At 57.5% G+C, this 25,516-nt stretch overlaps 3 protein-coding genes across 3 annotated transcripts; all 3 read right to left on the bottom strand.

Annotated features, from left to right (window-relative positions):
* Positions 1–531: 531 nt before the first annotated feature.
* On the bottom strand, positions 532–6,904 carry SLC2A4RG (SLC2A4 regulator). Its single transcript, XM_074553618.1, has 8 exons — positions 6,705–6,904; positions 5,577–5,716; positions 4,731–4,840; positions 4,404–4,648; positions 3,964–4,064; positions 3,599–3,857; positions 2,937–3,016; positions 532–2,856 (listed from the first exon to the last, which is right to left on the bottom strand). The coding sequence occupies exons 1-8, from the start codon at positions 6,804–6,806 to the stop codon at positions 2,745–2,747; spliced, it is 1,149 nt and encodes a 382-aa protein (XP_074409719.1). The 5' UTR covers positions 6,807–6,904; the 3' UTR covers positions 532–2,744.
* Positions 6,905–10,559: 3,655 nt separating this feature from the next.
* LIME1 (Lck interacting transmembrane adaptor 1) lies at positions 10,560–17,808 on the bottom strand. The gene is made up of 7 exons (XM_026796018.2): positions 17,468–17,808; positions 15,217–15,468; positions 13,451–13,595; positions 12,934–12,982; positions 12,764–12,848; positions 12,172–12,605; positions 10,560–11,945 (listed from the first exon to the last, which is right to left on the bottom strand). Exons 3-7 carry the CDS (start codon positions 13,564–13,566, stop codon positions 11,559–11,561), a joined length of 1,071 nt encoding a protein of 356 aa, XP_026651819.2. The 5' UTR covers positions 13,567–13,595; positions 15,217–15,468; positions 17,468–17,808; the 3' UTR covers positions 10,560–11,558.
* Positions 17,809–17,861: 53 nt separating this feature from the next.
* On the bottom strand, positions 17,862–25,495 carry ZGPAT (zinc finger CCCH-type and G-patch domain containing). Its single transcript, XM_005491215.4, has 6 exons — positions 24,428–25,495; positions 23,595–23,728; positions 22,738–22,896; positions 21,607–21,738; positions 20,439–20,850; positions 17,862–19,996 (listed from the first exon to the last, which is right to left on the bottom strand). Exons 1-6 carry the CDS (start codon positions 25,069–25,071, stop codon positions 19,858–19,860), a joined length of 1,620 nt encoding a protein of 539 aa, XP_005491272.2. The 5' UTR covers positions 25,072–25,495; the 3' UTR covers positions 17,862–19,857.
* Positions 25,496–25,516: the final 21 nt, after the last annotated feature.

Genomic DNA, 25,516 nt, shown 5'->3' with positions numbered 1-25,516 from the left:
GTATATATATACAGACTTAGTTCCACAACAATAACTCCCTTAGAGGTAAAACATGGATATACTCTGTCTTGAGAACTTGCAATTCATTTTTTAAAGCATTTGTACATGTAAATGTTCCTCCTTGAATTCCTTGATTACCCTCATTTTTTATTTTAAATCTGAGTGCCAGGAGTAGAGAATGGGCCAGAGGGCATCGTCCTGTCTGAGCCCTCTGGAGAACATCCCAGGGATCCATGGACTTGGAGAGCATCTTAAAGGATGGAGACAAACAAGGTCCTTGTGTTGATTTGGGATTTCCAGAAAATATTCTTGAAATCATGAATTTCCCCAGTTTTGTGGTTTTTAAGGTTACTCCAAACCTCAGAGCTGCGGAGCGGCTTTGTGGGGAAGCAGAGGGGACTTCCCTAATTCCCTAATGAAGGTTTGCAAAGTGATTGTCCTTTCCCTTTTCTTTTTTTTTTTTTTTTTTTTTTTCCCTTAATCAAAATTCAGTTTTTTGGACAGAAAAATGAGTAATTTTTGTCCGGAAGAAAACCCACTCCAGCATTACTTCCCCTTTTGTTTCCTCTCCCCACTCCTGCCTTTGAACACTCCATTTCCCCCAAGCAAAGCTGTGGCTTTGGGGTGGTTGCTGCGTTTTGGGGCTGACCCTGAGCACCTCCCCTCAAAGCTCCCCCTTTTGCACATCACCCTTGAGGAAAGAAACTCCATGAAAACAATGCAAAAACTGGAATTTTTTGCAATATTCTGAAAGATAATCTAATTTTTGCTCATTCTGTGACACGTGTGACTCCTACAAAAGCCATAATTAATGGTTCCTTTGATTTTGTAGATCCTGAGTCGTGTTTTGAATTTCAACTTGTTTTTTTTAGTCCCCCTAGTCAGAGTGCTGTGTGTATGCTTTCATATATATTTATTTTTCAACGTGCTTTAAACCTGTCTACAAAAATAAAGCTGAACAAACACAAAAAGGATGGTGTTTGAAGATTGTTGATTTTTTTTTTTTTGCTGGGAATATTCTATATTATACTGACTTTATATTAATTATTATAAACCTGTGTTTGTATTGAAGATGTGTTTAATATTTTGGGGAGGTTGAGGAGATTTCGTAACCAGAAGTCAGTGGGAGAACATGCTGTGTTGTACTGATTTTCTGTCAATGTAGTTTCAGGTAAATCTGATTTTATTTTCTAGTTGCTGCCCAGTTCCTCACCTGCCCGGGGGCTGCCCCCTCGGATAGAACCTTTGTGATGGGATTTAGCTTAGACATACCTGCAAAAATCAATCAGTTCAATAAATTGGGAAATTGCTGCTACAATTTTGTCTGCTTTTTCTTTTCTTTTTTTTTTTAATATGTAATTATTATTATTTTCCTCCTTGCCCTGTGTGGAAGGATGGGGCAATATGGGGGCCAGCAGGGAGCCATGCTCACCCCTCCACCTTCCCCATCCCCATCCCAAACAGGCACCTGTGGCTCATTCCCTTCCTCCCTGCTGCCTGTTGGTGGCAATTTCCTGATTTTTGGGGCATTATCTGAAATAAAAGTAACTCCCAGGAGGATGAACAGGGTGATGCCATCCCTGGGGGATGTGGGATGCAGGAGGGGGGTGACAGCAGTGGGTCTGGGGGTGCCAAGGGGCCCAGGGTGCCCACCCTGCCTGTCTAAACAGTAACTAAAGAACAGGAATCATTAAAAAAATCCAAGTATTTATTTTTTTTTCTTTTGGATCTGACACATCACATCCCTGGAGGGGACAGGTGGGGGCACAGCACCAGCCTGACCCATGGGGCCCAAGCAGTGTCTGACCCTGCAAGGGGGGACCCTGCAATGGGGGGGTCCCTGATGCAAAGGGAACCTTCCCACAGGGCAGGAGGGTGGCAGGGCCACCACCCCCCTGTCCCCTCCCTGCATGGGGAGAGGAGCAGGGTGGCATGGCCTGGCCAAACCGAGCTGCTGCCTGGGCTGGAGAGTGACAGGACAAGAGGGGAGGAGGGGTTTGGAGGGGAAAATGGGGGGTTTTTTGGGTAAAAAGGGAGTTTAAAGTGAATTAAACCCCTTGAAACCCACCCAGGGCTGGAGGCACCCCGCGGCCCGCGCGCTCTCGTGCTGTGCGAGGGAGTAGGTAAAAAATACGAATTTTCATATATTTTATTTAAAAAATAAAAACCACACGAAGGAAAAAAAAAAAGTAAAGGAAAACAAAAAAGACCCCTCTTTGTGCAGTTTGGCTTAGTGCAAATGGGCGCATTCCTGCAGGCACTTCCCGGGGCATGGCCCCGGCGGGGGCTCCCCAAAACGAGAGAGAAATGACATTACAAAGAGTAAAAACCCCCCTGGGGGGGGCGAGGGGGGGGCAGGCGCCCACCTCTGCCCTGGGCACTGGGGCTGCCCCCCGGGAGCAGGTGGGGGGCAGGAACAGACACCCCCTTTTCCCAGCCCCTGCCGGCCACAGGCACAGCTTACCCAGCCATGGGGGGGTCCCCAAACCGGAGTGGGGAGGGGGCCGGGAGCAGCCAGACACCCCCTGCCAGCCCCCCCCGGCAAGGAGCGGGGTGGGACCGATGGATTTAGCTTATTTTCAAAGGGAAAACAAGGCGGGGGGGGACAAGCTCCGTGGCAGGGGGGGCTGTGTGTGTGCATAAAGCTTTCGGGGGGCCGTTCCCTGAGTCCGGGGGGCGGCCGGGGGGGCGCGAAGGCACCTCGAGTGCAAAATGTGCAAGAAGGAGGGAGCGGCGGGGCTCCGTCAGTCGAGGAAGCGCTGGCACGCCTTCTTCCAGCGGCACGCCGTGCACCACATCTCCCGGTGCTCCATGCCGTACACCTTGCGGCACTTCTTGGCCTCGCCCCGCGGCCGCCTGCGGGCACAGGGACAGTCACAACCGGGGACACGCGCGGGGGAGAGGGGACAGGGTGGGGCATGATGGCAATGGCTCACCTGGGCACGGCCGGTGGCTTGGGTGGTGGCGGGGTGGGGACAGTGGGGGACACGGGTGGCCGTGGGGGGGTCCGGCAGCCCTGGAGGGAGAGGGCACAACTCTCATAAGACAGGGTGATGAGGGAGTGCAGCAGCCCACCTCCATACCTGTGCCCAATCCATCCCTGTGCCCAATCCATCCCTGTCCCTATTCCATCCCTGTCACCCCTCCATCCCTGTGCCCACTTCATTGCTGTGCCCTCTCCATCCCCGTCCCTATTTCTATCTCTTTGCTCACTTCATTGCTGTTCCTACCTCCATCCCTGTGCCCACTCCATCTCTGCCCCAATCCATCCCTGTTCCACTCCATCCCTGTGCCCACTTCATTGCTGTGCCCACTCCACTGCTGTCCCTACCTCCATCCCTGTTCCTACTCTATCCCTGTCCCACTCCATCCCTGTCCCCAATCCCTGTCACCCCTCCATCCCTGTCCCCATCCATCCCTGTCCACACTCCATCTGTCCCCCATCTCTGTGCCACTCCATCCCTGTGCCCCTCCATCACTGTCCGCACCTCCATTCCTGTCCCCATTCCATCCCTGTCCCCTTCTATCCCTGTCCCCTTCTATCCCTGTCACCCACTCCATCCCTCTCCCCCTCCATCCCTGTCCCCCTGTCCCCCACCTGGTATGCGTGATCGGTGTGGACGTGGCAGCGGCCAGGGGGCCCCGGGGGGCTGCAGGGGGATGCCAGGGCCAGCTCCAGGATGGGCAGGGCTGGTGGCAGAGGAGCCTCGGGGCCAGGGAAGGTGGGGGGCACCGAGGAGGTGGGAGACACGGGGGTGAGGCTGGAGAGCCCGTCCGTCAGCGCCTCCATGTCCACGTCCAGCTCCGTGTAGTAGAAATCCTCCTCACCATCGCTCTGCTCCAGGTCGGCTTTCCGGCTGTGGGGAGAGCAGAGGCTGGCTGGGACACTGTGCTCCAGCACTGCAGGGCCCTGCAGGGGGTGCCAGGGGGTCTGAGGTATCCAGGGGTACCCCGTGTGCTTACCCAAGGTGCATGGTTCGGATGTGCTTCTGCATCCCTGAGGAGCTGCTGAGGACTTTGCCGCAGCTCTTCCACAAGCACTTGAACATCACCTTGGTGGAGTTCTGCAGGAGAGAGGTGTCAGGCTGGCAGCCCCATCTTCATCCTCATCCTCATGCCCAGTCCCACTGTCATCCCACCCCAAATATCATCCTTGTTGTCATCCCAAACTTTACCCCCATGGTCACCCATACCCCCAAACTCATCTCAGCTCTCACCCCTATCTCCAACCTCATCCTCCTCATTCCCACCCCAAATGTCATCCTCCTCCTCATCTCCATCCTCACTATCCCCATTCCCAAACTCATCCCAACTGTCATCCCCATCCTTAACCTCATCCTCCTAATCCTTACTATTCCCAAAACCCAACTTCACCCCCATCTTCATCCCCAGCCTCATCCCACCTTCCTCTTCCGTGGAGTGGGCTCTCCAAAGACGAAGTGGGTGCCGTCGGGCTCATCAGGGCCCTCATCGGGGAGCGGGCCAGGCAGGAAGGTGCTGGGGACGTGGCTGGAGAGGGGGGGTGAGGGGGTGGAGGGGGTGGATCGGTCGCTGGAGGGGTCCCAGCTCCAGTCCCCGCTGGCATTGCTGCTGCTGCTGCAGCTGGAGGACATGGCAGGAGCCTCCTTCCAGACCTCACTGCCAGGCTCTGGTGAGGAGGAGGAAGAGGAAGGTCAGGTCCTGCAGTGGGACAGACATCCAGGGACGGGGGGACAGGGACAGGCTCTTACCTGTGGCATGAGTGGCCGGTGGGTGCCCAAGCACCAGGGGGCTGGCGGAGAGGCTGGTGAGCACCGCAGCTGCCATCACCTCATCAATGCCCGCCTTGCCCGAGAGCTTCCTGCCAGCGAGAGCAGAGGGGCTGCGTCAGGATGGACAGGCCCCATGGGACCCTCTATTGCTATCCCTCCCCCACTGAGGTGCCAGGACCTCCCACCCACAGGGGTCTGCACCCTCCCTAGGGTGGTTTGTGTGGGGGTACAGGGCTGGCACAAGGTCTCAGGGGCCCCACCATGTTGGTGGCATCACCAGGTGGAAAGGCACCCACAGGTGCCCCACAGCCTGCAGCACCCTGAGATGCTGCTGATCCCTGCAGGGATCATCCCAGCAGCTGGCTGGAACTCCCCTAGGCAAGGCACTCCCAGTGCAGGCAAGCTGCCAAAATGCCACTGCCTGTGCCATGCAGGGGCAACCCTCCATGACCGTGGGCAGCACTGTGCCAGAGGGTACAGGCAGCTGCATCCTCCAGAGACACAGGGATGGCTTCCCTAAGGCCAAACAATTCCTTGAGGTGGGAAAAAAATATTAAAAATTTAGGCTAAAAAATAAGCAAGAGGTCAAGAGCACCCAAAAATGTTTTGGAAACGGAGAACCTGGTGATGCTTCCAGCTGGGAGTCCCCGGAGCTGCCACAGCGGGACAGCCTCTCACCACCGGGGATCCCAGCACGGCCACCAGCGGCCAAAGTCCTCCTGCAGAAAGAATCCCGGCTGCCGCAGCCAGGCCGGTGCCGGTGGGGGCTGTGCCGGTGTCCCTACCTGTGCAGGGGCACCGGGATGCACTGCACGGGGTCCCTACCTGTGCCGGGGCACCGGGATGCACTGCACGGCCGAGTGCAGCGCCAGGCAGCGCTCCAGCCCTGCGTCCAGCGCCCGCAGCACGGCCTCGTCCTGGCGCGATGGAGGCTCCCCCAGCCAGCCCTCGGGTCCCAGCGGAGCCTGCGGGAGACACGGCAGCGGGCAGCGGGGATCCCCAGCAGTGAATTCCATAGGGATCCCCAGCAGTGGATTCCACAGGGATGGATCCCCAAGCAGTGTGGTCCGCAGGAATCCGCAGCAGAGAATTCCATAGGGATTCCCAGCAGTGGATTCCGCAGGGATCCCCGTGGCCTCGGTGGGATGGGGAGCCGGGTTTGGGCAGCTGGATCAGCGCCTCCAGGCAGGGCTGCGGTGGGACCCTGCCAGCCACTCCCCCTGGGGTAAATCCCAATTGGATCCCGCCAGGTCGCAGTGGGATCCAGCCTGGAGTTCCTGAGCACTCTCCAGATGCCCCTGTGATGCTGCTGCCAGCACCATCACCCACTGGCTCAGCATCAGCGGGGATCCAGCAGGGATCTCCACAGAGCCACAGGACCTGACACCCTCCTGGCAACGCAGCCCTCAGGTGGCAGCATCCACATCCCACACCCCGGTGTAGATCCACACCTTGTGGATCCACACCCCAAGTTTTTCCCGCTCTGAGCGGATCAGCCGGGATCCAGCGGCTATCCCAGCGCTGGGAGCGCACTTGCGCCCGCCAGGCCAGCCCGACACCGGCACCCGCTGCCCGGGCTCGGCACCGAGCGGATCCCGCTCCGGGGAGATCCCACGGGATCCAGCACCAAGCGGATCCCGCTGCAAGCGGATCCCGGCCGCTCTCGCCGGGGCGGGGCCGGGCGGATCCCGGCGGCGGGAGATCCCGGCAAGATCCCAAAGCACCGCGATCCAGGCGAGACGATCCCGCCGGGGGTGCGGCCGATGTGACCCACCCCCTCCGTCCGCGCCCCGCCGCCACAACCCCCCCCCCTTCCCGCCCCCCAAAGTTTATCCCATCGCGGCGCCATTTTACCGGCGGGGAAAGTTTCGGGCGGGCCGCTGTCAGCTGTCACCGCCCCCCCGCCGCCTCCCCCGGATCCCACCCCGCTCTCCGCCGCCGCCCCCCCGGTACCTTGGCGGGGTCGGCGCGGGCGGCGGGCGGCGCGGTGGGCGGCGGCGGGCGGCGGCGGCGGCGGGCGGGCATTAGGACCGCGGGCGGGCGCGGGGGGTCCATGCGCGGAGCGGCCGCGGCCCGGCGGGGGGAGCGCGCTCCGCCGCGCGCGGCCCCGGTGTCGGCGCCGGTCGGGCCACGCCCCCCGAGCGCCGCGCCATTGGCCGGAGCGCGCGGGCTGGAACGCGGCCGCCGCTTTCCGCGCCGCTGATTGGCCGAGGCCCGCTGCCACTTCGCTAGCGGCGGCCACGCCCCCGCCCTTGCGAGCCGGCCACGCCCCCCCGGCCCCGCCGCGCCACGCCCCCGCCGGCAGCGGCCATCTTCGCGCGCCCCGCCCTCCCGCCGCGCGCGCTGCCCGCGGGACCCCCCCAAAAAACAAAACATCCCCCAAAAACAACCCCACCCCTCCTCCGCCAGCCCGCCCCGCTCACCCCCCGCTCACCACCGAGTCTCCGCCGGCACCCCCGGGCCCGCCGCGAAGTCACCCCCGCCTTTTCCCGCCAAACTCGCTGGTCTCCCCAAAAGTCGCAGAGGACCCCCGAAAGTTGCGGTTTTGTTGTTACGGCTCCGGATTCTGGGTGCTGCTCGAATAAACGCGGGGATGCCGTCACCGCGGAGCATCCCGCAAAACTCCCGACGGCTCCTGCGGACTTACCGGGGTGAAACACGCAGCGTTAAAATTTGGGGGATTCGCGCAAAAAGCGATGATCCCCGCCAAATTATAGGGCTGCCAATAAGCTAGAGGGGTTCTTCAAACGTTGCAGAGCTCCTCACTAAGTTATACTCCCCAAAACTTGTAGGTTCCCCCCAAAGTTCTCTGCGAAGTTTTAAATCCCCTATAACTCGTCTGTAGGGCTCCCCCATCAGCTCTAGGACTTCCCCAAAAGTTACAGTCACCTTCTGTTGAAAAGGGGGTGTGGTCTGGACTTTTGGGGTGTGTGCGCCGTTCCCAGTGGGAAAGAAGTCCCTGGTTCTCCCGTCAGTCCTGCCCACCACGAGGAATCGCTGCCAAAAACCCCCCAGAATGGCGGGGCTGGGCGTGGGTGGGCTGCGGGGGGGTGCAGGAGGTTCTTGGGGTGCTGAGGGGCGTGGGGGGCACAGGGGGTACGCGGGCTCCATGGGGAGCGTGGGGTGCCCTGGGCATGTGGGATGCCTGGAATGCCCTGGGTACATGAAATGCCTGGGGTGCGTGGGGCGCAGGGGGTTCTGGGGTGCATGGGGTGCCCTGGCTGTCTGGGCTGGCAGGGGGGACCTGTAGGGCAGGGGGTCTGTGGGATCCATGTGACACATGGCGTGCGGGGGGTTTTGGGGTGCACGGGGTGTTTGGGGGGCTCGCCCACCCGCGTTCTGCCCCTCACTGCCCCAAAACCCGCGGGGCGGCTCCGAGGGGCCGCGGCTCCTGCTGCTGCTGGATTGAGCAGCCCTGCAGGCCGGGACAGAGTCCGTGCGGCTGCCCCGGATGGTGGCCCCCGCCTGTCCCCCCCCTGCCTGTCCCCACGGCCGATCCCCGCCGCTCGGGGGCTCTGGGGTTGCAGGGGCGGCACCCCGGGATCCCCTGCCTGGGGAGGGGGGACGTTCCCAGCCCGGCTCCTGGGGGACGTTCCCACCCCCCGCTCCCCGCTCTGCTGGAGGTGGGGCTGGAGGTGCCGCTTCCACTCTGCGCCAAGCCCGGGTGTTTTCCTAGGAGTGAAAAACGCAGCAAACCGGGAAAACCCCCCCCCGAGCCCGGCCAAGCGCCCGGTGCCACCCCGGTACGGCCGCCCGCGGGGTGTCCCTGCCACGGGAACGGGAATTAACCGGGAACCGGGACACCCTCGGCGCCCCAAAACCAGCACGGCAGGGGGAGCACAGCCGCAGCAGCGTTTATTCCCCATCAGCCCCGTGCCTGGGGTGTCCGATCCCGCAGCCCCCGTTGGCACAGGAGCCCGTGGGGCCCGGGGGAGGCTCCGCGGCCGCCCCCGCTCCGGTTTAATGGTTAACGGCGGCCCAAGCGCAGAGCTGGAGGCTCCGGCAGCTCCGCTGGTGTTGTGCAACTCCACGGGCATCGCCCACCCTCGCACATGGTGACCCCGGCCCGGGCAGGGGGGCTCGGCACGGGGACATCCCAAATTTAAAACGTGGTCATGGCACCTCCTGAGTTGAAAAGGCCGTGCAAGGATCATTTAGTCCTGCTCTTGGCCCTGCACAGGACGCCCCCAGAAATCACCATCCCTGGGAGATACCCCCGTGGTACCCGGCTGCCCTTGCCAGGGTTTGGCTGCGGACTGCGCTGATGCCCCTCGCCCAGGGGGTCGTGCAGAGGGATCGCGGCCGTGCCCGCGCTGCCCGTGTCCCCCTGGCTGCCCGCCGGGGCTGTGGGGCTGCCAGGGCACGGCGCCACACGAGGGTCAGCTCCAGGGATGGGGGGCTTGGCGGGGTGCGGAGCTGCTCGGCTGTGGGGCAGGTTTGGGGGGATGGAGAGCCCTGTGCTGCCGGACAGGCACAGAGCTACGCGGGCTGCGGGGTGCAGGGACATGGGGGTGCGGGTCCTGATGGCACAGGGTGCCCTACAGCGCCGTGCGGGTGTCACAGTGTGCGGGTGTCACTCAGTGCAGGTGTCACACCATGCAGGTGTCACACCGTGCAGGTGTCACACCGTGCAGGTGTCACACAGTGCGGGTGTCACACGGTGCAGGTGTCACACAGTGTAGGTATCACACCGTGCGGGTGTCACACAGTGTAGGTATCACAGTGTAGGTGTCACGCCATGCAGGTGTCACAGTGCTGGTGTCACACAGTGTAGGTGTCACACCGTGCAGGTGTCAGTCACACCGTGCGGGTGTCACACAGTGCGGGTGTCACACAGTGTAGGTATCACAGTGTAGGTGTCACGCCATGCAGGTGTCACAGTGCAGGTGTCAGTCACACCGTGCGGGTGTCACACCGTGCAGTGTGTGCTGCCCCTCGCTACATCCCACAGGGTGCGGATTACAGGACGTGCAGCCCCGTTCAGCCTCTTCGGGTGCTCTGTGGGCTCCTGCTCGCTCCCTCTTGTGGGAACGGCGCCACTCACACTCTTGCACACCCGCTCACATCATGCACACCCCCTCACACTCATGCACTCCCGCTCACTCTCTCGCACACTTGTGCCACCCACCCACATGGGCAACGCGGGGACCGGAGCGAAGCCCCACTGATCCCGCATGGAAATGAAGCTCCCGTGCCTGGCAGCACAGCCCAGAACAGCTCCCGGGGGTTCAGGAGGTGCAGGCGGGCCCCAGCCGTGAGTGCTGGGGTGATGGAGAAGGGAGCAGGGGCAGGATGCGGCCGAGGCAGCGCGGGGGAGCCCACGCGTGCTTGTGGCAGCCTGGCAGCAGGCGGAGCGCGGCAGCAGCGGCACAGCCGCGCTCTATCGGCGCCCCCATCTCGCAGGGGGATGGGAGAAGCTCTCGGGGCCCGCTGTGGTTTGGCTCACGGCGCCTGGGGTGCCTCCGGCTCTGACACCTCCAGCGGGGTTTGCTGAGCGCTGCGTTTTCGGTGTTAATCTCTTCACCCGCCGCGGTGCACGGGCAAAGATGCTGAGGGGAGGCGCGGCGCTTCCTGCCGCACAGCCTGGCACGGCACGGCCCGGCCCGGCACGGCACGGGGGCTCCACCCCGCCCCAGCCACACCAGGCCGTCGTGCCACGAGGTCAGGCAGCCGCTGGCCGTGTGACAGGGACACCGTCATTGTCACACCGTCATTGCCACCGCGTCCCTTGGGGCACGGATGTGCAGCTCCACCGGGGAGGAGAGGAGGGGAGGTTTAGCTCTGGTACACATCCAGCTCACCCAGGATTTTTTGGCACACGGAGGCTGCAGGACCCACAGCAGTGATGGGGAGGTGAGCAAGGAAGTAAATGCTGAGCCTGGTTTGTACCACAGCCCTGTGCAAGGCTCTGCTGTGGCACAGATCCTCCCAAAGAGCAGCTCTTGGTGGCTGTGTGTCCCCATTTCAGAGGAGCCAAACCACCCATGCAGGGCTGGTGCACTCACTGACACGTTGTGCTCAAAGCTGCTCCCTCAGCACCAGCTGCACCACCAGCAGCAGCAAGAGCCCTCAGAACCAGGGATTTAGACTCGGTTTAGGAGTGTAAACTTTCTCTCAGCCTTTTAATGGTGACCCATGAAGACACCCTTGCACGGGTCTGAGAGGGTGGGGATGGAGGATGGAGCAGAGCCCACAGCCCACACCAGTGACATTTCTGTGTAGTCCTGTGCAGGGTGAGAAGATGGACTCAATGATCCCTTGTGGGTCCTTTCCAGCTCTGGATATCGTATGATTCCATGGAGGCACAGGGCTGACCCCATCTCCCCATAACAAGGGATATTCTGTGATTTGGGGCAAAGCTTCTCAGGGTTTGCTGGGGGCTGGAGGAGGCCCTGCTCTCCCCCAGGCAGTGTGAGGAGCACAGAGACCCTCAGGCATGGCAGAAACCTCCTGATGGGGATCTGATCCTGCAGCCCAAGGCAGGGGGCTGGCTGCAGCCCCATCACCCCCCTGCCCCAAAACGTGACTGGTCCCCACCCTGTTCCCATCTTGGTGCCAGTGCCAGCCCTCTCTCACTGGGGTCCCACCCAGCACCCCCAAACTGCCCATGCTGGGACATCCCACCACTGCTGGCACCAGCTGGGCTGGAATGGGACAAAGACACTCATAGAAAAGTAACAGGAAATATGTACAGAGAGTGAGTGCTGGGCACAGGGTGGGCACAGGGGTGCTGGCACCTGTTCCTTTGGCACCCAGTGGTGCCCAGCCAGGTGGGCTCCCCTGTGGCACTGCCCCTGCTCCTGGGGGCTATAGGTTGGTGATGTAAACCTGCAGCCCATTGGCTGCTGTGCGGGCAGAGCCTTTCTGGGACCCCCCTGCCCAGACATCCACCACACTCTCATAGAGGTTCTCAGGCACACAGCCCTTCCCTGGCTTGGCCCCTTTTGCTGCCTTCTTCCAGTGAATGTCCACAGCCTCGTAGTCAGGCTCGGGGCCACGGGCCTGGGCAGTCCATGCTCTATCATTGATGGACTCATAACAGGGGTCAGGGGGGCCTGGGGCTGCTGGGGACCCCTCCTGCTGGCAGGGGGGCAGCCCCCCAGACCCCCCGTCCTTCACAGCCCTTGGGGTTGATGCAGGGACCTGGGATTTCTTCTTGGTGGCTTTGCACACTGTTGAATACATCTCCTCCAGCTGCAAAAGGAAATTTTTTTTTTTGGGTGGAGGTTTGGGGCCAATCCCTGCCCACTGCAGGGTACCCTCATTATTTTGTTCCCCCCATCTTCTGACAGCACCCCGGGAGGATGCTGTCAGTGCATCCTAACTTATACCCTGCCCCACACATGGGCACAGCCAGGAGAGATGGAATTAAATAACCCCCCCACCATGTGCCCCATCCCTGCTGTCCCCCAGAGTGTACCTTGGCATGAGGGGCACTGCCTGTGCCATCCCAGCCGTGCTGTGCTCCAGAGGGTCCTGCCACAGCCCCATCCTGCACCTCCACCGACACCACCTTCTTCACTTTATGGACACAGGCGTAATCAGCTGCGCCGTGCCCAGCCCGTGGAGGGGACAGCTGGGTGCCAGCTGGCATGGGGGGCACCGGGGTGACACTGGGGGGCACCGGGGTGCCCTCGTCCCCCACTGCCAGGCACTCATAGACAGCGTCTGGCGCCGGTTTGCGCAGAGGGGTGAAGAGCAGGTTGGAGTAGGTCTGGTCGGGGGCTGGGGAGGTGGCCGGGGGCTCAGGGACGGGGATCTGGGGCAGCTCACGGTGCAGGAGGCCAGAGCTGTGCAGGGATTCACCCCCAGGGGCCATGGCACCGGGGAGATCCAGGCTGGCCGGACGCTGGACTGTGGGAGAGAAGAGTAAATGAGGGGATGCAGCAGGCACCAAGCCCTGTGCCAGCGCTGTGGCACGTCTGTGATGGGCATGATGGGCAGCTTGGGGACTGCAGGGAGCTGCCAAGGGCCACCAGCCCCTCGGGCTCCCCCTGCTCCAGGGCACTCACCATCCCTGACCTTCACCCGGTACAGCTCGTGCAGCTTCGTGTCCGACTTGCTGAGTGAGCGCAGCTGTGTCTGGCAGAGCAGGGCCTGACGGGGGGACAGACACCCTCAGGCTGGGCTGGGAGCCCAGAGCACCCCCAGGGTTCATCCTGCCCCCCAGATGTGCTCTTACCTCCTCCACGAGCTTCACCCCATCCGGAGCGACCTTCTTCCTGCCCTTCCTGCAGGGAGAGGTGGGGCTGAGCCCAGGGCAGGTGGCAGAGCCAGGGGTGAGGAGCAGGGGTCCCAGTGTGGCACTCCCAAACCCACATCCTTCTCCTTCCCTGCCCCACAGCAGGCTCTGTGCTGCCTGGGGACATCACAATTGCATCCTGCACCCCACTGAGCTGTGCAGGGCACCACCCTTGGCATTGCCCCTGCTGCTCGCAGCTCAGCCCTCTCTGGGCTGCTCCTCTGAGGTTTTTGGGCATAGGGGCTGTTCCAGGGTGCTGTGACACACAGGGATGCAGGATCAAGCCAGGCAGAGCTGCACTGGGGTGCAGGTGAGGATTTGGGGTGAGCAGAGCAGCAGATCCCACGATCCCAGCTCAGGATGGCTGCACTCAGAGTCCCCACCAAATGCCACCGAGGGGTCCCCAGCCCCACCCAGCCCCAGGAGGGAAAGTGGAGGAGTCATGGGCAGCACGTACCGCTTGCAGGCAGCACACAGGGTGCCCAGGTAGACCAGGCCACCGAGCAGGGCCAGGGCAGTGCCAGCTGGCAGCAGCCGGGTCCCTGCTGTCCCCTCGCCGCTGGCTGCAGCCATGGGGGAGCCGCTGGCAGCACCACTGAGCTCTGAGGAGAGAGAACATGAGCTGGGGTTCAGCCTGGAGCTGCTGGAATGGTGCTCTGTTACCCCCAGGGACCCCTGCAGCACCATCTCCCTGCAGGGCATCTCTCTGGATGCTCTGGATGGGGACATTTCACTGGGTGTCCCATTTTCTGGCCAGTGATTGCTGTCCCCAGAGTCACCATAACACCTCCAGCGCCCAGCCCCGTGTGGACACTTGGCACTGGGTGCTCTGTCACCACCAGGGAAAAGTTTAGATTTTGGTTCCTTTTGAAAAAAACAATCCAACAAAACCAGCGGGATTCGAGCTCACTGAAATGGTGAAAAGGAGATGTCCAGGAGCTGTGAAAACCCTCTGGAGACACCCTAGGAATGACAGACTGCTTTCAGGGGACACCAGGACACCAATCTGGGCTGTGGGATGGGGGTGACACCGCTCCTGAGCATAGAGGAGGCCAGTAAGGACAGGCGGTATGACTCAATTTCCTGGAAACAAGGGGAGCTTCAGCATCTCCTTCCTCTGCCTCCTCATGCCCTGGCCTCAGCAGAACACACCAGGACACCCTCCCTCTGCAATGGATTCACACATTCCCTGTGCCACCACAACCCCAGCTCTGCAGCCACTCTCTACAGTGACACAGAGCAGAAAATTCCCCATTTTCCACCCCTTTCCTATGCCTAAAGCTGTGCCTTGCCCAACCCCAGCCCTTGTCCCTGTGCTTTCCTCAGGGCAAAAATCGTCCCCTGCAAACGGCGGCAGTGCAGGAGGGTGTCCTGACACAAAGCACGGGTGCTCCCCAGCCTGTCAGGATCACCTCCTTCCCCAGGAGGCTTTTGGTGACTCTGTCCCATCATTTCCATGCCACCATCCCCATTGCTGCTCTGCTGCCAGCACGCTGCAAACCCAAAGCAAAAGCTGACAGCCCTTCACCGGTGTCTGCGGCTCCCAGCTCTGCACAGCTCAGCTCTGTGCACCCTGCTCTACAAAAACAGCCTGGCCTCTCACCAGCACCCGAGAAATGCCTGATCTGAAAGGAGATGGAGGCAGTTCCTGGAGTAAAACACAGCTTCAAGAAGGCACGGTAGCTGATCCAGATGGGGCCAGCAGTACGGTCCCTGGGCAGAGCTGAGCAGGATCAGCTTCCACCAGCACAGATGGGAACACAGAGATCCAGAGGGACGTGCTGAGCGCCTCTCACTCACCCTCTTGCATATCTTCATCCAGATGAGCTCTGGTGAGAAGCCACCCTGCCTTGTGTAAATCTCAAAAGCTACTGCAGACCCACAGGAGCTCCCCTCTCCCCTGCACTCTGGGTCACACAGCATCTCTGGCACACTTTTACCCCAATATCCAGAAGGTCTCTGCCCATTTGCAGCACCCTTTTATCTGCGAGCATCCTTTTATCTAAGAACTTCCCATGCCTTTGGAAACTGCCCTGACTGAAGCATGAACCCTGGAGAGCAATTATTTCAAGGTAGAAAGTGAGACAGAGAGGTTTTAAGGGCTAACCAGGCTGGACAGACTGGCTTAGATCAGAGCTGGGAAGGGGAGGCTGTTCCCTTTCCAACGTTTTAATTAGACAACACAGCTTTTCTGTCTGAGCACACTTTAATTATTGGGATTACCTGCAACAGGGCCGGTGTGTTAGACAGAGCCTGGAGCTCCTCGCTGGGCTCGTTCAGCTCATTAGAGGGATGGGATCATGGGCTGCAGAAGCAGGGCAGAGCTGAGCAGGCTCTGGAGTTGAGCAGACAAAGTTCTAGCGAGGTTTGATGGCCAGGAGCTGGTGTGATGTTGGAATCCAGGTGGGAGCTTTCAGCATGCTGAGGCAGGCGCACACGGGGCAGCTTATCCCACAGCAGGGGGATTTTCCATCCCTGAATTTTGAAGATTGAAAGGAGAGACTTCCTTGAGTAGGAATGAGCACAGAAAAATTCTTCTGGCCTATTTTCTGTAGAGCAGGTCGATGGTTGCTCCAGGATTTCTGAACAGTGAAACTGTGCAGTGCATCCTCCTCAGTGCTCAGGATCAGCAGCCACCAGGAGAAGCCACTTTTTAAGGACAGCACCTTGGGTCTCCCAAACCCACAGATTTGCAAGCAGAACCCCTGACTAACGACAGGTAGAACTGGGCAGGTTTGCAAGGCAAACACCTGGATTTCCTGCCGATGTAGTTATCGATCTCCCTGCCCTGGGGCTGCTCCCCGGGGCTGGAGGCTCAGCAGAGGCGTTTCAAAGGCGCCGGCTCTGCCAGCCCAGCCCAGCCCAGCCCAGCCCCGGTGGCTTTGAAGGCGAGGGCGGTCACAGCCGTTGCGTACGTGTGACAGCACCCACAGCCCTGAGCAGGGATCTCTCCCCTCCGTGTGTGACACCCCAGCACAGGCACCCACAAGGCAGATGGGCTGTTACTCCAGGATGTGGGAGTTTTTTGTGAGTCCTATGAAAGGTGCAAGTTTTTCATCTGGGCTTCCTGAAAGCAAGATTAAATTCACTGCAAAACCAAGCGCTGCTGGTGATGATTCTGCCTGGCCTCTGATTCATCTCCCCAGATAAAACCACACGGTCTTCAGTGCAGGGTGGCAAGAAAAAAGTCTGCACAGCTACTCAAAGTCTATTTGCACAAAACCAAGAGGAACATTTTGAGCTGATTTCCATCAGCAACTGTGCACACAGCTGCAGCAAACTCTGCTCAGGTACCCCAGGGAGTTGTGCTTCAAAAAAGGCACAAGAAGCAGAAGTAGACAGATTTTTTTTCTCTTCAATTACAAAAAGTGAAAGATCTGTTTACAGTCAGTCACAACACTGAATCTGCCCTGGACCATGGGGTGCAATTAGTGAGTTTTAAGATTATTTCAAAAAAGCAGGCATGAGATCTCACCCACTTTGCTTATTCTCCGTAATGAGACTTCACGGTCAAATACCTCTGGGGGCTTTTCATTTAGAAAGTGCCACCCATACTTCTAAATGCCAGACCCAAATGTCTGAAAACTTGGATGCAGACTTCTAGCTGCAGTTCTGATCGCTGCTCACATGCTGGTGTGCTTTTGAGAAAACACAACTTTAAAAGTTTCAGGTGAGTGACCGTCAGCCCACACCACAGGGCTCTGCTCGAGGCTGACCCCATTTCAGCACTTTTCTTTCTTCCTGCCCTTCCCTGGTTGCTGAACACTCACTTGGGCAGAAAAAAATGCTTTTTTAAGGCAAGAATAATCTCAAGAGGTTTTCTGCAGAGCTCAGCCACAGCAGGAGACCAGCGCATAGCTCAGAGTTGCTGTTATGGGAAGCCAGATTCCAAACTAGAGCATGGCTGTGTGAAGGAGATGTGTCTTCTCCAGGTTTCCTTTGCCACACATGCACTACTTCTACATCATCTTAGGTTTTCAGAAGACAGCATTTCAGGGGTCCCGTTCTCAAGCCTCCTCACCCAGAGACAGGCGCTCAGCACTTTCCCATTGCACACACCAGCAACACTCCTGTCCCCCTCCCCACAAAACAACTGGAAATTTCCACAATGCCACACGCCTCTGAACTGAATTCATTCACCCCAAAAGTTATTGGCTCCCACTCAGCCTCCAGACCCCAGCCATGGAATCCCAGCAGTATTGCCAAGCTCCACCACCTTTGCTTCCCTCTCAAGCCCAGCTACAGAGCACAAAACATGGAAAGACACAGCTTGCAGCCCAACTCACAAAGCTGAACCAGCTGAGGCTTCCCAGAGCAGAGCAGAGCAGGAATCCTGCCTGTCCAGTCTATCCAGCCCCAAGAGCATCTCTGACAATGCTGTGACTTCTCTATACTTCGGGGGGTTTAAGATATTTCCCTCTCAGTTTAGCTGCAGATTCCTCATTTCCCAGGCAGGAAAGCCACCACCACTTACTTGCAGAAACTCAAAATCCGGTGAGTGTGGAGCGCAGGGATCCAATCATGCTCTCTTCCCTGCTGGCCAGCCTGGAGAATTTCATATTTTATCCCACAGCAAGTCCCAGTCAGAGCCTCCCGCACATTTCCAACATCCCGATCTGAGCTCTCCCTGAGGAGCAGCGGGCTGTGAGCAGACACCGAGCACACCCACCACAGCTTCCTGGCCTCGGAGGTGGCGGCTGCAGCCCGGGGTAGGCTGGGTCTGTGCTCGCAGCCGGGGCGGGAAGCTCAGCACACCCGAGCAGCCTCTGCCCCGCCCGGCTCCTCCCGGAGCTCAGGGCGATGTAAGGCAAGAACGGGGAGCACCAGATCATCATTACCTTGCAAATGAACAACGCCTTACAAGGAGAGAGGAGGAAAAAAGAAACACCAACTTTATTCATCGGGGATGTGAACTGCGCTGGGTGGGAGGTGACAGGCTGTGGAGATCCCAAGGAAGGGTCAAAATAGGACTGAGCAAAGACACGGGGCTCATTCACCCAGTTCCTAAAGAGATTATGATGATGTTAAACAGTCTCAGAGCACAAAATAAACCCCCAAGTTTTCTCTGCCCAGCTCAGCTCTCCAGTCACGGGCCACTTCAGCGAGCATCCATGCTAAGCTGGGCACATTAATCCTTGTCACCACTTAGCACTCAAGTGAGAGAAACAAACAGTCATTTGTGAGGGAAGGGCCATTGTTAAACCCTTGAGTTGAGCCTGGTGTGTGAAGAACACGAATTCGGAACAATGAGGACAGAACAGCCAATTCCAATGGGAACTGATGGATGTTGAAGTGCCTGAGGCAGCCCATGACACATCCCACATCCACCAGGATCACAGCACGATCCAGGTGCTCTTCAGGAGCACAGACTCACTCCCACAGGTTTCCTGAAGATGTTCATCTTGTTTGGTTTTGCTGTCTCGCTGTGTTTCTGAGGTGTGTCTGCAGCAATGTGAAATCCCACACAACCTGAACAGCTCTGATCATATCTTCTTCAGTCTCAGATTTTCTTGCTCGTTTGGCAGCCTGACCCTGCAGATCAGGCACTGCCCTGCCCAGGCTGACAGCTTGTTTTTAATCTGTTCTTAGGGTAGATAAAATAGAGAGTACTAAAGGAACCTTTTCATTAGAAAAATTACTCACAGAATAAAAGGAAATTGGTTCCTTAAATAAAAAAAAAAAACTGGTGTCCTTAAGATACTGGCATGAATTGCAAACTATTTTTGTTTTTTAAAAAAAAAGCCTTTGCAATGCAGAAATCCCACCAGATGATGAAACCAGCATCTCTGAGGCAAGGACTGGTCACCATCAATACAGAATGTAACCAAGGGGAGAGGACATCCTTCCTGTCCACTTTCCAAGTGGCAGGGAAGAGCATTTGGCTTGCCTGGCCTGCTTCCAGCCCAGCCCAAGCTCTGCCACTGCAGGGCTGCACACTGGGCTCATACAGATCCTGCTCCTTGTGCTCACCTAGGGCCCAGTCCAACCTGGGTCTGGGTCCTGAGGTTCTTTAGTAAAAGGACCCACGCTCAGTGAGCCACCTTGGGCAGAAAACCCCAACTGATGGTGGCAAAAAACACAAGGTTCCCTGTGGAGCTGTTCCTGGATAGGTTTGGGAATTCTGATATGCTGCTGGCTTATTCCCCCAGCTATGGCACTCTACTTGAGGAACCAGGCAGCTTTCCATGCCAAGCCAGTGAGTTTGGCTACAGCATGGCCTGGGATACCCCAACAGTCAAACTGCTGGAATTTGATGCTCCAGGCTGCTGGTTCCACCTCTGAGCTGTCAGTTTTCTGTCCCTTCCTTACACTAGGGCTACAAAGAACTTGCTCCCCCCAGAAATGGAGTTCTCAGATCAATCCCACAGTAAAAACCAGAAGGCAGAGAGCAGCTAAAGCACTTGACCTTTGATGTTTTCACCCAGCCATGGTTGGGACCCTGCCTGCACCTGTGCTTGGCAGGTGGCCACAGACAGAAGCCACAGTTACTGGCAGGATGTGGGGCTGTCCAAGCCCCCTCAGCTGGTTTGTAGCCAGCAGTGTTATCACCTGAGCAGCCACAGACTCTGGATGGAGCTGCTGCTGCAGGGAAAATGAAGGAAAGAAGTGTGCAAGAGAGCAGAGAATTGTATCCCTTGTAGCTAGGCCTCATCCAAGGCCCAACTCACTGAATGCTTTCAGGGCTGGACGGATGTGCACTACTCCCCCTCCCAGAAGAGCTCAGAAGCATCCAGAAACTGCTGCTTTTTTGCCCAGTTTTAGGCTGAGCAGCCTGAGGCCCAGCAGAGCAGGACAGCTCATTGAGACTCTGAGGCCAGGAGCACCAGAAGGACAACTCCTGCAGTCCAACACCTTCCTCAGCACCTAGAACTCAGTCATCTTCTTGTGGGTGTCTGCTTTCTTCTGCTCCCGCTGTAGCCTGGCTTCTTGGGCCTGCAGCTGCCCCAGCTGCTTGTGGGCATTAGCCAGCTTCTCCTCCAGCTGAGCTGCAGCAATGCTGTGCCTGAAAGCAAAAAGCACAGTGGCAATGTCATCCTGCATGGTAAGATCAAGGGCTTGTACCATCCCAAGAGAGTTTGCCATTTCCTGCAGGATTAGCCCAAGGGATCTGCTGAAAGCCAGGAGTAACCTGATGCTCAGCACTATGTGGGCTAGAGAATGTCCTCCTGGGACCCTCAACAGCAATGCTGCAGGAGTGGGCACAAGAAGGACTCCAGCACCTTTCCTCAGAGAGCTCCTCTCTTTGCCACAGCCTGAATTCAGACACATCTGCCCCAGACACATCTGGCAGTGTCCACGCTGGTCTGAAGCACACATTGAACTCTCTCCTCCACTTCCCCTTAAATCCCATCCAGACACATTTCACTTGTTCCTCCCACACCTCATTCCAAGCCCACCCCTCCCCAGAAGCACCACAAACTGCATCCCAAAGAACATCTTCCTACCTCCCAATGTTGCGCGCCAGGGCCTGCTGGATTCCCCTGATATCCCTCTGCGTCTGCTCAATCTTCTCCGTGGTCTGGAAGAGGCTGACACTCAGGGCCTTCTTGGTGCTCTTGCTGGCATGGTAGATCTCTTTGCTGTTCCTCTGGGGCAGGGCCATCCCCCCAGCCCTGTCCCCGGCGCTCTTCCCGCGCAGTTTCTCATTCAGGAAGTCAAAGACGTTGCGCGGGGCCTTGCGGCCGCCCGGCTGCCCAGAGCTGCCTCCCTTTGCCCGGCATTTCCTCGATTTCCCTGGCTCCAGCTTCCCCTGCTTCTTCTTCTGCAGCACCTCAGCACACTGGTCCAGAGACTTCCCTCGAGGGAGCACCACAGCCTGCACTGGCTCCACTCTGCCCTCGCCATTCTTCCCTAGGCCTGAGGGGAGACTCCGAGTCATTACAGCATCCTCTCTCTGAGGCACCTCCCACCACAAGCTCACATTGTCACAAGCTTAAAACTTTTGAGGTACCAAAAGTTACAACTTCTGTCCGAGCCAAGGGGACCAGGAAAGGCCAGGCCAGGAGCCTTTCACAGCAGGAGATTTGTGATTCCAAGCCCGAGGCCATCCGTCAGGCCGGTTTCTGTGAAACCAGGTTCAGCCTCACATCCTCAGCTTCTCAAGCCAGGTTCTGCTTCAAACTGGTTTGGTTCCTCTGGAAGAACCCAAGCCAGGTTCTGCTTCAAACTGGTTTGGTTCCTCTGGGAGGACCGGAGACACAGAGGCCCTCCCAGAGCCCCCAAGGCTCAATGCAATTTGGGTGGGAGCAGCGAGTTCAGCAGGCTTTGAAGTCTGTGTCAGGCCAGGAGATGCATTAGCACAGACATCAGAAGCTTTGCAGATCAGCTCCCCTCCACCTCCAGCCTTTGAACATTCCACAAGGTTCTCACAGCTTTGATCATCAGCCTCACCGTGCTCCCAGGTGCCTCCACTGTTTGCCATTTCCATACAGGGTTGGTGCCCCACATGCCTGCACTTCCATGAAATAACTCATCCCTCTTCCCTCCAACCCTGCTGGGATCTACCACATTGCCTGAGCCTCAGCCACGTGGCCTTTCAGCACAGCAAAGTTCTGGTTTCAACCAAAATCTTGGGTTTTCCTTACCAGCCCCAGGAGCACCCTCTCCCCTTACCTTTTCCAAACTCATATCCCATCTGAACAAGCAGCTTGGAGCCAATGCCACGAGTGTGGGCCTCCCAGCCACCAAAAGAGGAGCTGCAGGCTGGGGTCCATTCCCCATTCTCTGGAACCCCTGAGTCTATCACTGTGGAACACAAGAGGAGAATCAGTGAAGCAGGAATTGTGAGTAAAGCTGCTGTGTGCAGCATCCCTCACAGGACAGTGCAATTCACTTCTCCAACCCTAAAAGCATTTGGTCATGCTCCAGCTTTACTCAGTTCTAATTGGATTGTCACCTTCCATGAACACTGCACAGGAGTGGCTGAAATGTGAGGTTTCACTTGATTTAATGCACATACCACCTCCCACATCCAGGCAGAATCACCCAGGAGTTTTATGATTCTTTTCCTTCCTTCCAGGATGGTAATACAGACCAATGTACACATCTGAGCAGAATTTAACACAGTGACACCTAACACTTATCCTGTGCCTCCAGTCTCTGGTATGAGGCTCCTCCAGGCCATAACATTAATTTTGTGTTATTAGGATCCAATAACCTCTGTCAGGTTAAATGTGAAGAGCTCTAGGACACGACTTTGTCCCTGTGATGCAGCTGTGGCACCACCAGAGGGACAGTGCTGCCTGTGCACCTTCCAAGAAGTCACTTGGGTGCTCTCTGTGTCACCTTCCAGCAGTAAAACAGGGCAAGGCTGTTCCTGAAGCCTCATCCAGGCACCAGAAAGACCCAACATTTCCTTGGGTCTCACATTCCTGAGTAATGGAGCTCCCAGGGATGAGAAATTCTGATTCACTTATTCACTCAGCTCAGCCAGACACATAAGAATGAGGCTCAGAGCCTGGAATTCCAAAATATCACACCCTCTTCTTCCTTGTGTGGGGAGTTCCCATGGAAACCTCCAGCCTTCATTAGCCCAGGGATTTGCACAAAACAAAGATTTTAGTTTGCAGTTATGGCAGAACAGCCAGTTACTGTTCTCAATCTTTCAGGAACACATAAAGAGATCTGGTCTTCCATCAGAGGTGGGACACTCAGAGTGAGAGCTCCAGGACAGCCAGCCAGTCCCAGAGAAAAGCAGAACAAAATCCCAAGTCACTTTTGTTCACTTTCTCCCCACTCCCTTACCTTTGGCATAACCAGAATCATCTACACTGTCCTCATCAGACTCGCCAGATTCAGCAGCATCTTCACTTCTCAGGGGTGGGATGACACTGTCCCCTTCCACCACGGCCTCCTTGAGGAGCAGGGAGTCAAATTTCACCGTGTAGTAGCCACTGTCCACATCTACAGAGGGAACAGCAAGGACAGAGCTCAGGCCCACAGGGAGCTAAACCAGAGTCAGCTCCAGCAGAACAACACAGGATGGGGGGAGGCCCAAGGAACAGTTCTAGAAAATCCTGGGTTTAATCTGTGATTTTTATTTCTGTCTGGGAGGGGGAAGCACCCACTGCAACCAAAAGCTATTTCCACAATGCCTGTGTTGATACCCAGAAATTTATCTCTACAAATCAAGAAAGATGGGCTGCTGAGAAATGGAATTAATAGAAGTTAGACTTGCTCCCTTCTGATTTAATAACAGTTAAAAGAAAGATGGAAAGAGGGAATAAACCCTTCCCCTTCCCAGGACAGAAGGAAGCCTGTATCAGCAGCTGCTGGGCAGGGCCAGCTCCCCAGGTTTTTGTTTAAACAAGACCAGATTATTGCCATTCTCACCTACTAGACATGTAAATTCCTGCAGCCCCTCCCTGGAGCAGTTAATGACCCCGCAGTCATTTCCTTTCCACATTCTTGCTCTTTATCTCCTACTTCCCAGTCAATTCTCTCTTTTAGCCTGACAAAACTCAGCCTGTTTCCTCTGCTAGGCCAAGACTTTGAGTTCAGGGCAGCAGCCACACAGTTTCTGGTTTTCTGTCATTAACCACAGCAGCCAAGTTTTAGATCCACACAAACCTCAGCCTCCCCCTTCCCCCTGGGCCCCTCACCGGTGATTTTGGCCGTGTACCAGATGCCATCAGTGTGCTTGGCCAGGCAGGCTGAGCCCACCCCCAGACTGCTCAGGTCGGGCTCCTGGAAGGGCTGCAGCTCCTCCACGGACACCACCTGGCCATGGGAAAACCTGCAGGGAAGGAGGAACAGGAGGTGTCAAATGAAAATCCATTCCTTCCTTCCTCAAAGGAAATGCACACGAGTGTCAGGGCTGAGGAACCTTCACCACAATTATAATTACAACAGCACGTGGTCAAACTTCCCTGAAGTTGTTCATGTTGCACCTTAAACATGTTGTTTATGTCATGGGACAAAGAATGCATCTCACCCCAGAGAATTAAACTTCCTTGCTGGTGACACATCCAATTAAAAAATTCATGGATTTGGGGATAAATGGGATCAGAGACAGGCAGGGCTCCAGCCCAGCACCTTCACAGAGGTGAGCCTCACAGCCCAGCACCTTCACACACCACTGAGGCTCATCCTGGGGAAGATCCCCAAAAACAGAGCCCCAAATAGATCCCCAGAAACATCCAACCCCCCCAGTGCAACTGGAATGTGTGCATCACCCACAGACCTGGGTGTTTTGTTTTAAAACACTCTATCAGTTGTTAATTCAGCCACTCAGTTATGTAACACCTCTGCATCTTTCCCACAGGAATTTCCACTTCACCTGTGATCAGCTATAGAGAACAGCCAAAGTGATGCCACTGCTCCCCACAGCACATTTCAAAAACACCAAGGCACAATTTCTCTGGGTGAGAAAGGCATGCAGAGCACTTGGGGAGGAGGTTTGTCCCTCTGAACCCTCCCACCCCTCTCTCTTTACCGACAGTTCTCCTTAAATCTGCACTTGTCATCCAGGAAGAAGGGGCAAGGCTTCAGGGACTTGTGGGTGGGGTACAGGTAGAGCACCCTGACCCCTGCACTGCCATCCTCCAGCTCCTCTGTCCCCACAATCATGGCATTGTGGTACTCCAGGGTCCCCCAGGAGCTGTAGTAGGGGGCTTTAACCTTCATCCCACTCAACTCCTCCTCCTCCTCCTCTCTCTCAGACTCCTCCTCCTCCTCACTGCACTTTGATTTGGATTTATCCCCCGTTTCTCCCTCTCTCTCTGAGGAGATCCCGTTGTCATCAGCTGGAGGCTCCTCATCTGTTCCAAGCCCAGCAATGGCTTCCTTAAAAGCAGCATATTCCTCATCTTGGGCAGAGCTCTCCAGGTGGGGATCCTGCCCTGGGAGAGCTGCTGGGGAGGAGGAGGAGGCATCTGTGTCCAAAGTGGCCAGAAGTTTGCTCTTTTTCACAGCCACCAGGCTCGACTCGGTCAGTTCTATGAGCTGCTTCAAATCCTCCTGCAGCTGGATCAGGTCCGAGTGCTGCGATGGGTCCTGGCCCGCCCCCAGCGCCAGCTCCACCTGCTCCAGCTGGGCGTTGTAGGTCTGGATCGCCGCTTCCAGACTCTCTTCATCCATCCTCAGCACAGGAAAGGCGCTGCTGCCCGCGTCCTCTCCACGAACTCAAAACACATTCAGAGTTCACTCAAGCACTTCTGGATAACAAGTCCTCGCCCGCAGAAGCGACATCTACCCCGCCGTCCCGCTCTTTCCCTCGGGAATGACCAGGGCGATGCTCCTGTTGGAAACAGGCGGCAGGAGGCGACGGGAGAGTCCGAGGAGAGGCCGGGCCTGGCCCTGCCCTCTCCCCACTCTCGCCCACCGGGCTCCCGCACGGCACCGCTCCTCCCGCAGCCTGGGCGCTCCCTCAGCCCCAGGGCTGCAGCGCCTCCCTGAGCCGCCACCGCGCCCTCAGCCGCCTCAGTCCCTGCGAGCCGCCTCCATGACAGCCGCCATGACAGCCTCACTTCCGGCATCAGCGCCTCCACGTCCGGCTGCGCTGGCAGCGCGTCAGCAGCTCCGC

The sequence above is a fragment of the Zonotrichia albicollis genome, chromosome 17, assembly GCF_047830755.1.
Source record: "Zonotrichia albicollis isolate bZonAlb1 chromosome 17, bZonAlb1.hap1, whole genome shotgun sequence".
NCBI classification, from domain to species: Eukaryota; Metazoa; Chordata; class Aves; order Passeriformes; family Passerellidae; genus Zonotrichia; species Zonotrichia albicollis.
Note: the sequence above shows the minus strand (reverse complement) of the source record. Positions and strands in the feature narration are given on the sequence as shown.

Excerpts from the sequence above, each read along its gene's own strand:
- SLC2A4RG (XM_074553618.1), bottom strand. The coding sequence starts at position 6,806 with ATGGACCCCCCGCGCCCGCCCGCGGTCCTAATGCCCGCCCGCCGCCGC. Across the intron at positions 4,841-5,576 it reads ATCCCGGTGCCCCGGCACAG|GAAGCTCTCGGGCAAGGCGG; the intron begins GTAGGGACCCCG and ends TCTCGCTGGCAG. Across the intron at positions 3,858-3,963 it reads ATCCGAACCATGCACCTTGG|CCGGAAAGCCGACCTGGAGC; the intron begins GTAAGCACACGG and ends CTCTCCCCACAG.
- LIME1 (XM_026796018.2), bottom strand. The coding sequence starts at position 13,566 with ATGGCTGCAGCCAGCGGCGAGGGGACAGCAGGGACCCGGCTGCTGCCA. Across the intron at positions 12,606-12,763 it reads CCGGGTGAAGGTCAGGGATG|TCCAGCGTCCGGCCAGCCTG; the intron begins GTGAGTGCCCTG and ends TCTCTCCCACAG. Across the intron at positions 11,946-12,171 it reads GCAGTGCCCCTCATGCCAAG|CTGGAGGAGATGTATTCAAC; the intron begins GTACACTCTGGG and ends TTCCTTTTGCAG.
- ZGPAT (XM_005491215.4), bottom strand. The coding sequence starts at position 25,071 with ATGGATGAAGAGAGTCTGGAAGCGGCGATCCAGACCTACAACGCCCAG. Across the intron at positions 23,729-24,427 it reads AGATTTAAGGAGAACTGTCG|GTTTTCCCATGGCCAGGTGG; the intron begins GTAAAGAGAGAG and ends CCTTCCCTGCAG. Across the intron at positions 19,997-20,438 it reads CTGGCGCGCAACATTGGGAG|GCACAGCATTGCTGCAGCTC; the intron begins GTAGGAAGATGT and ends TTTTGCTTTCAG.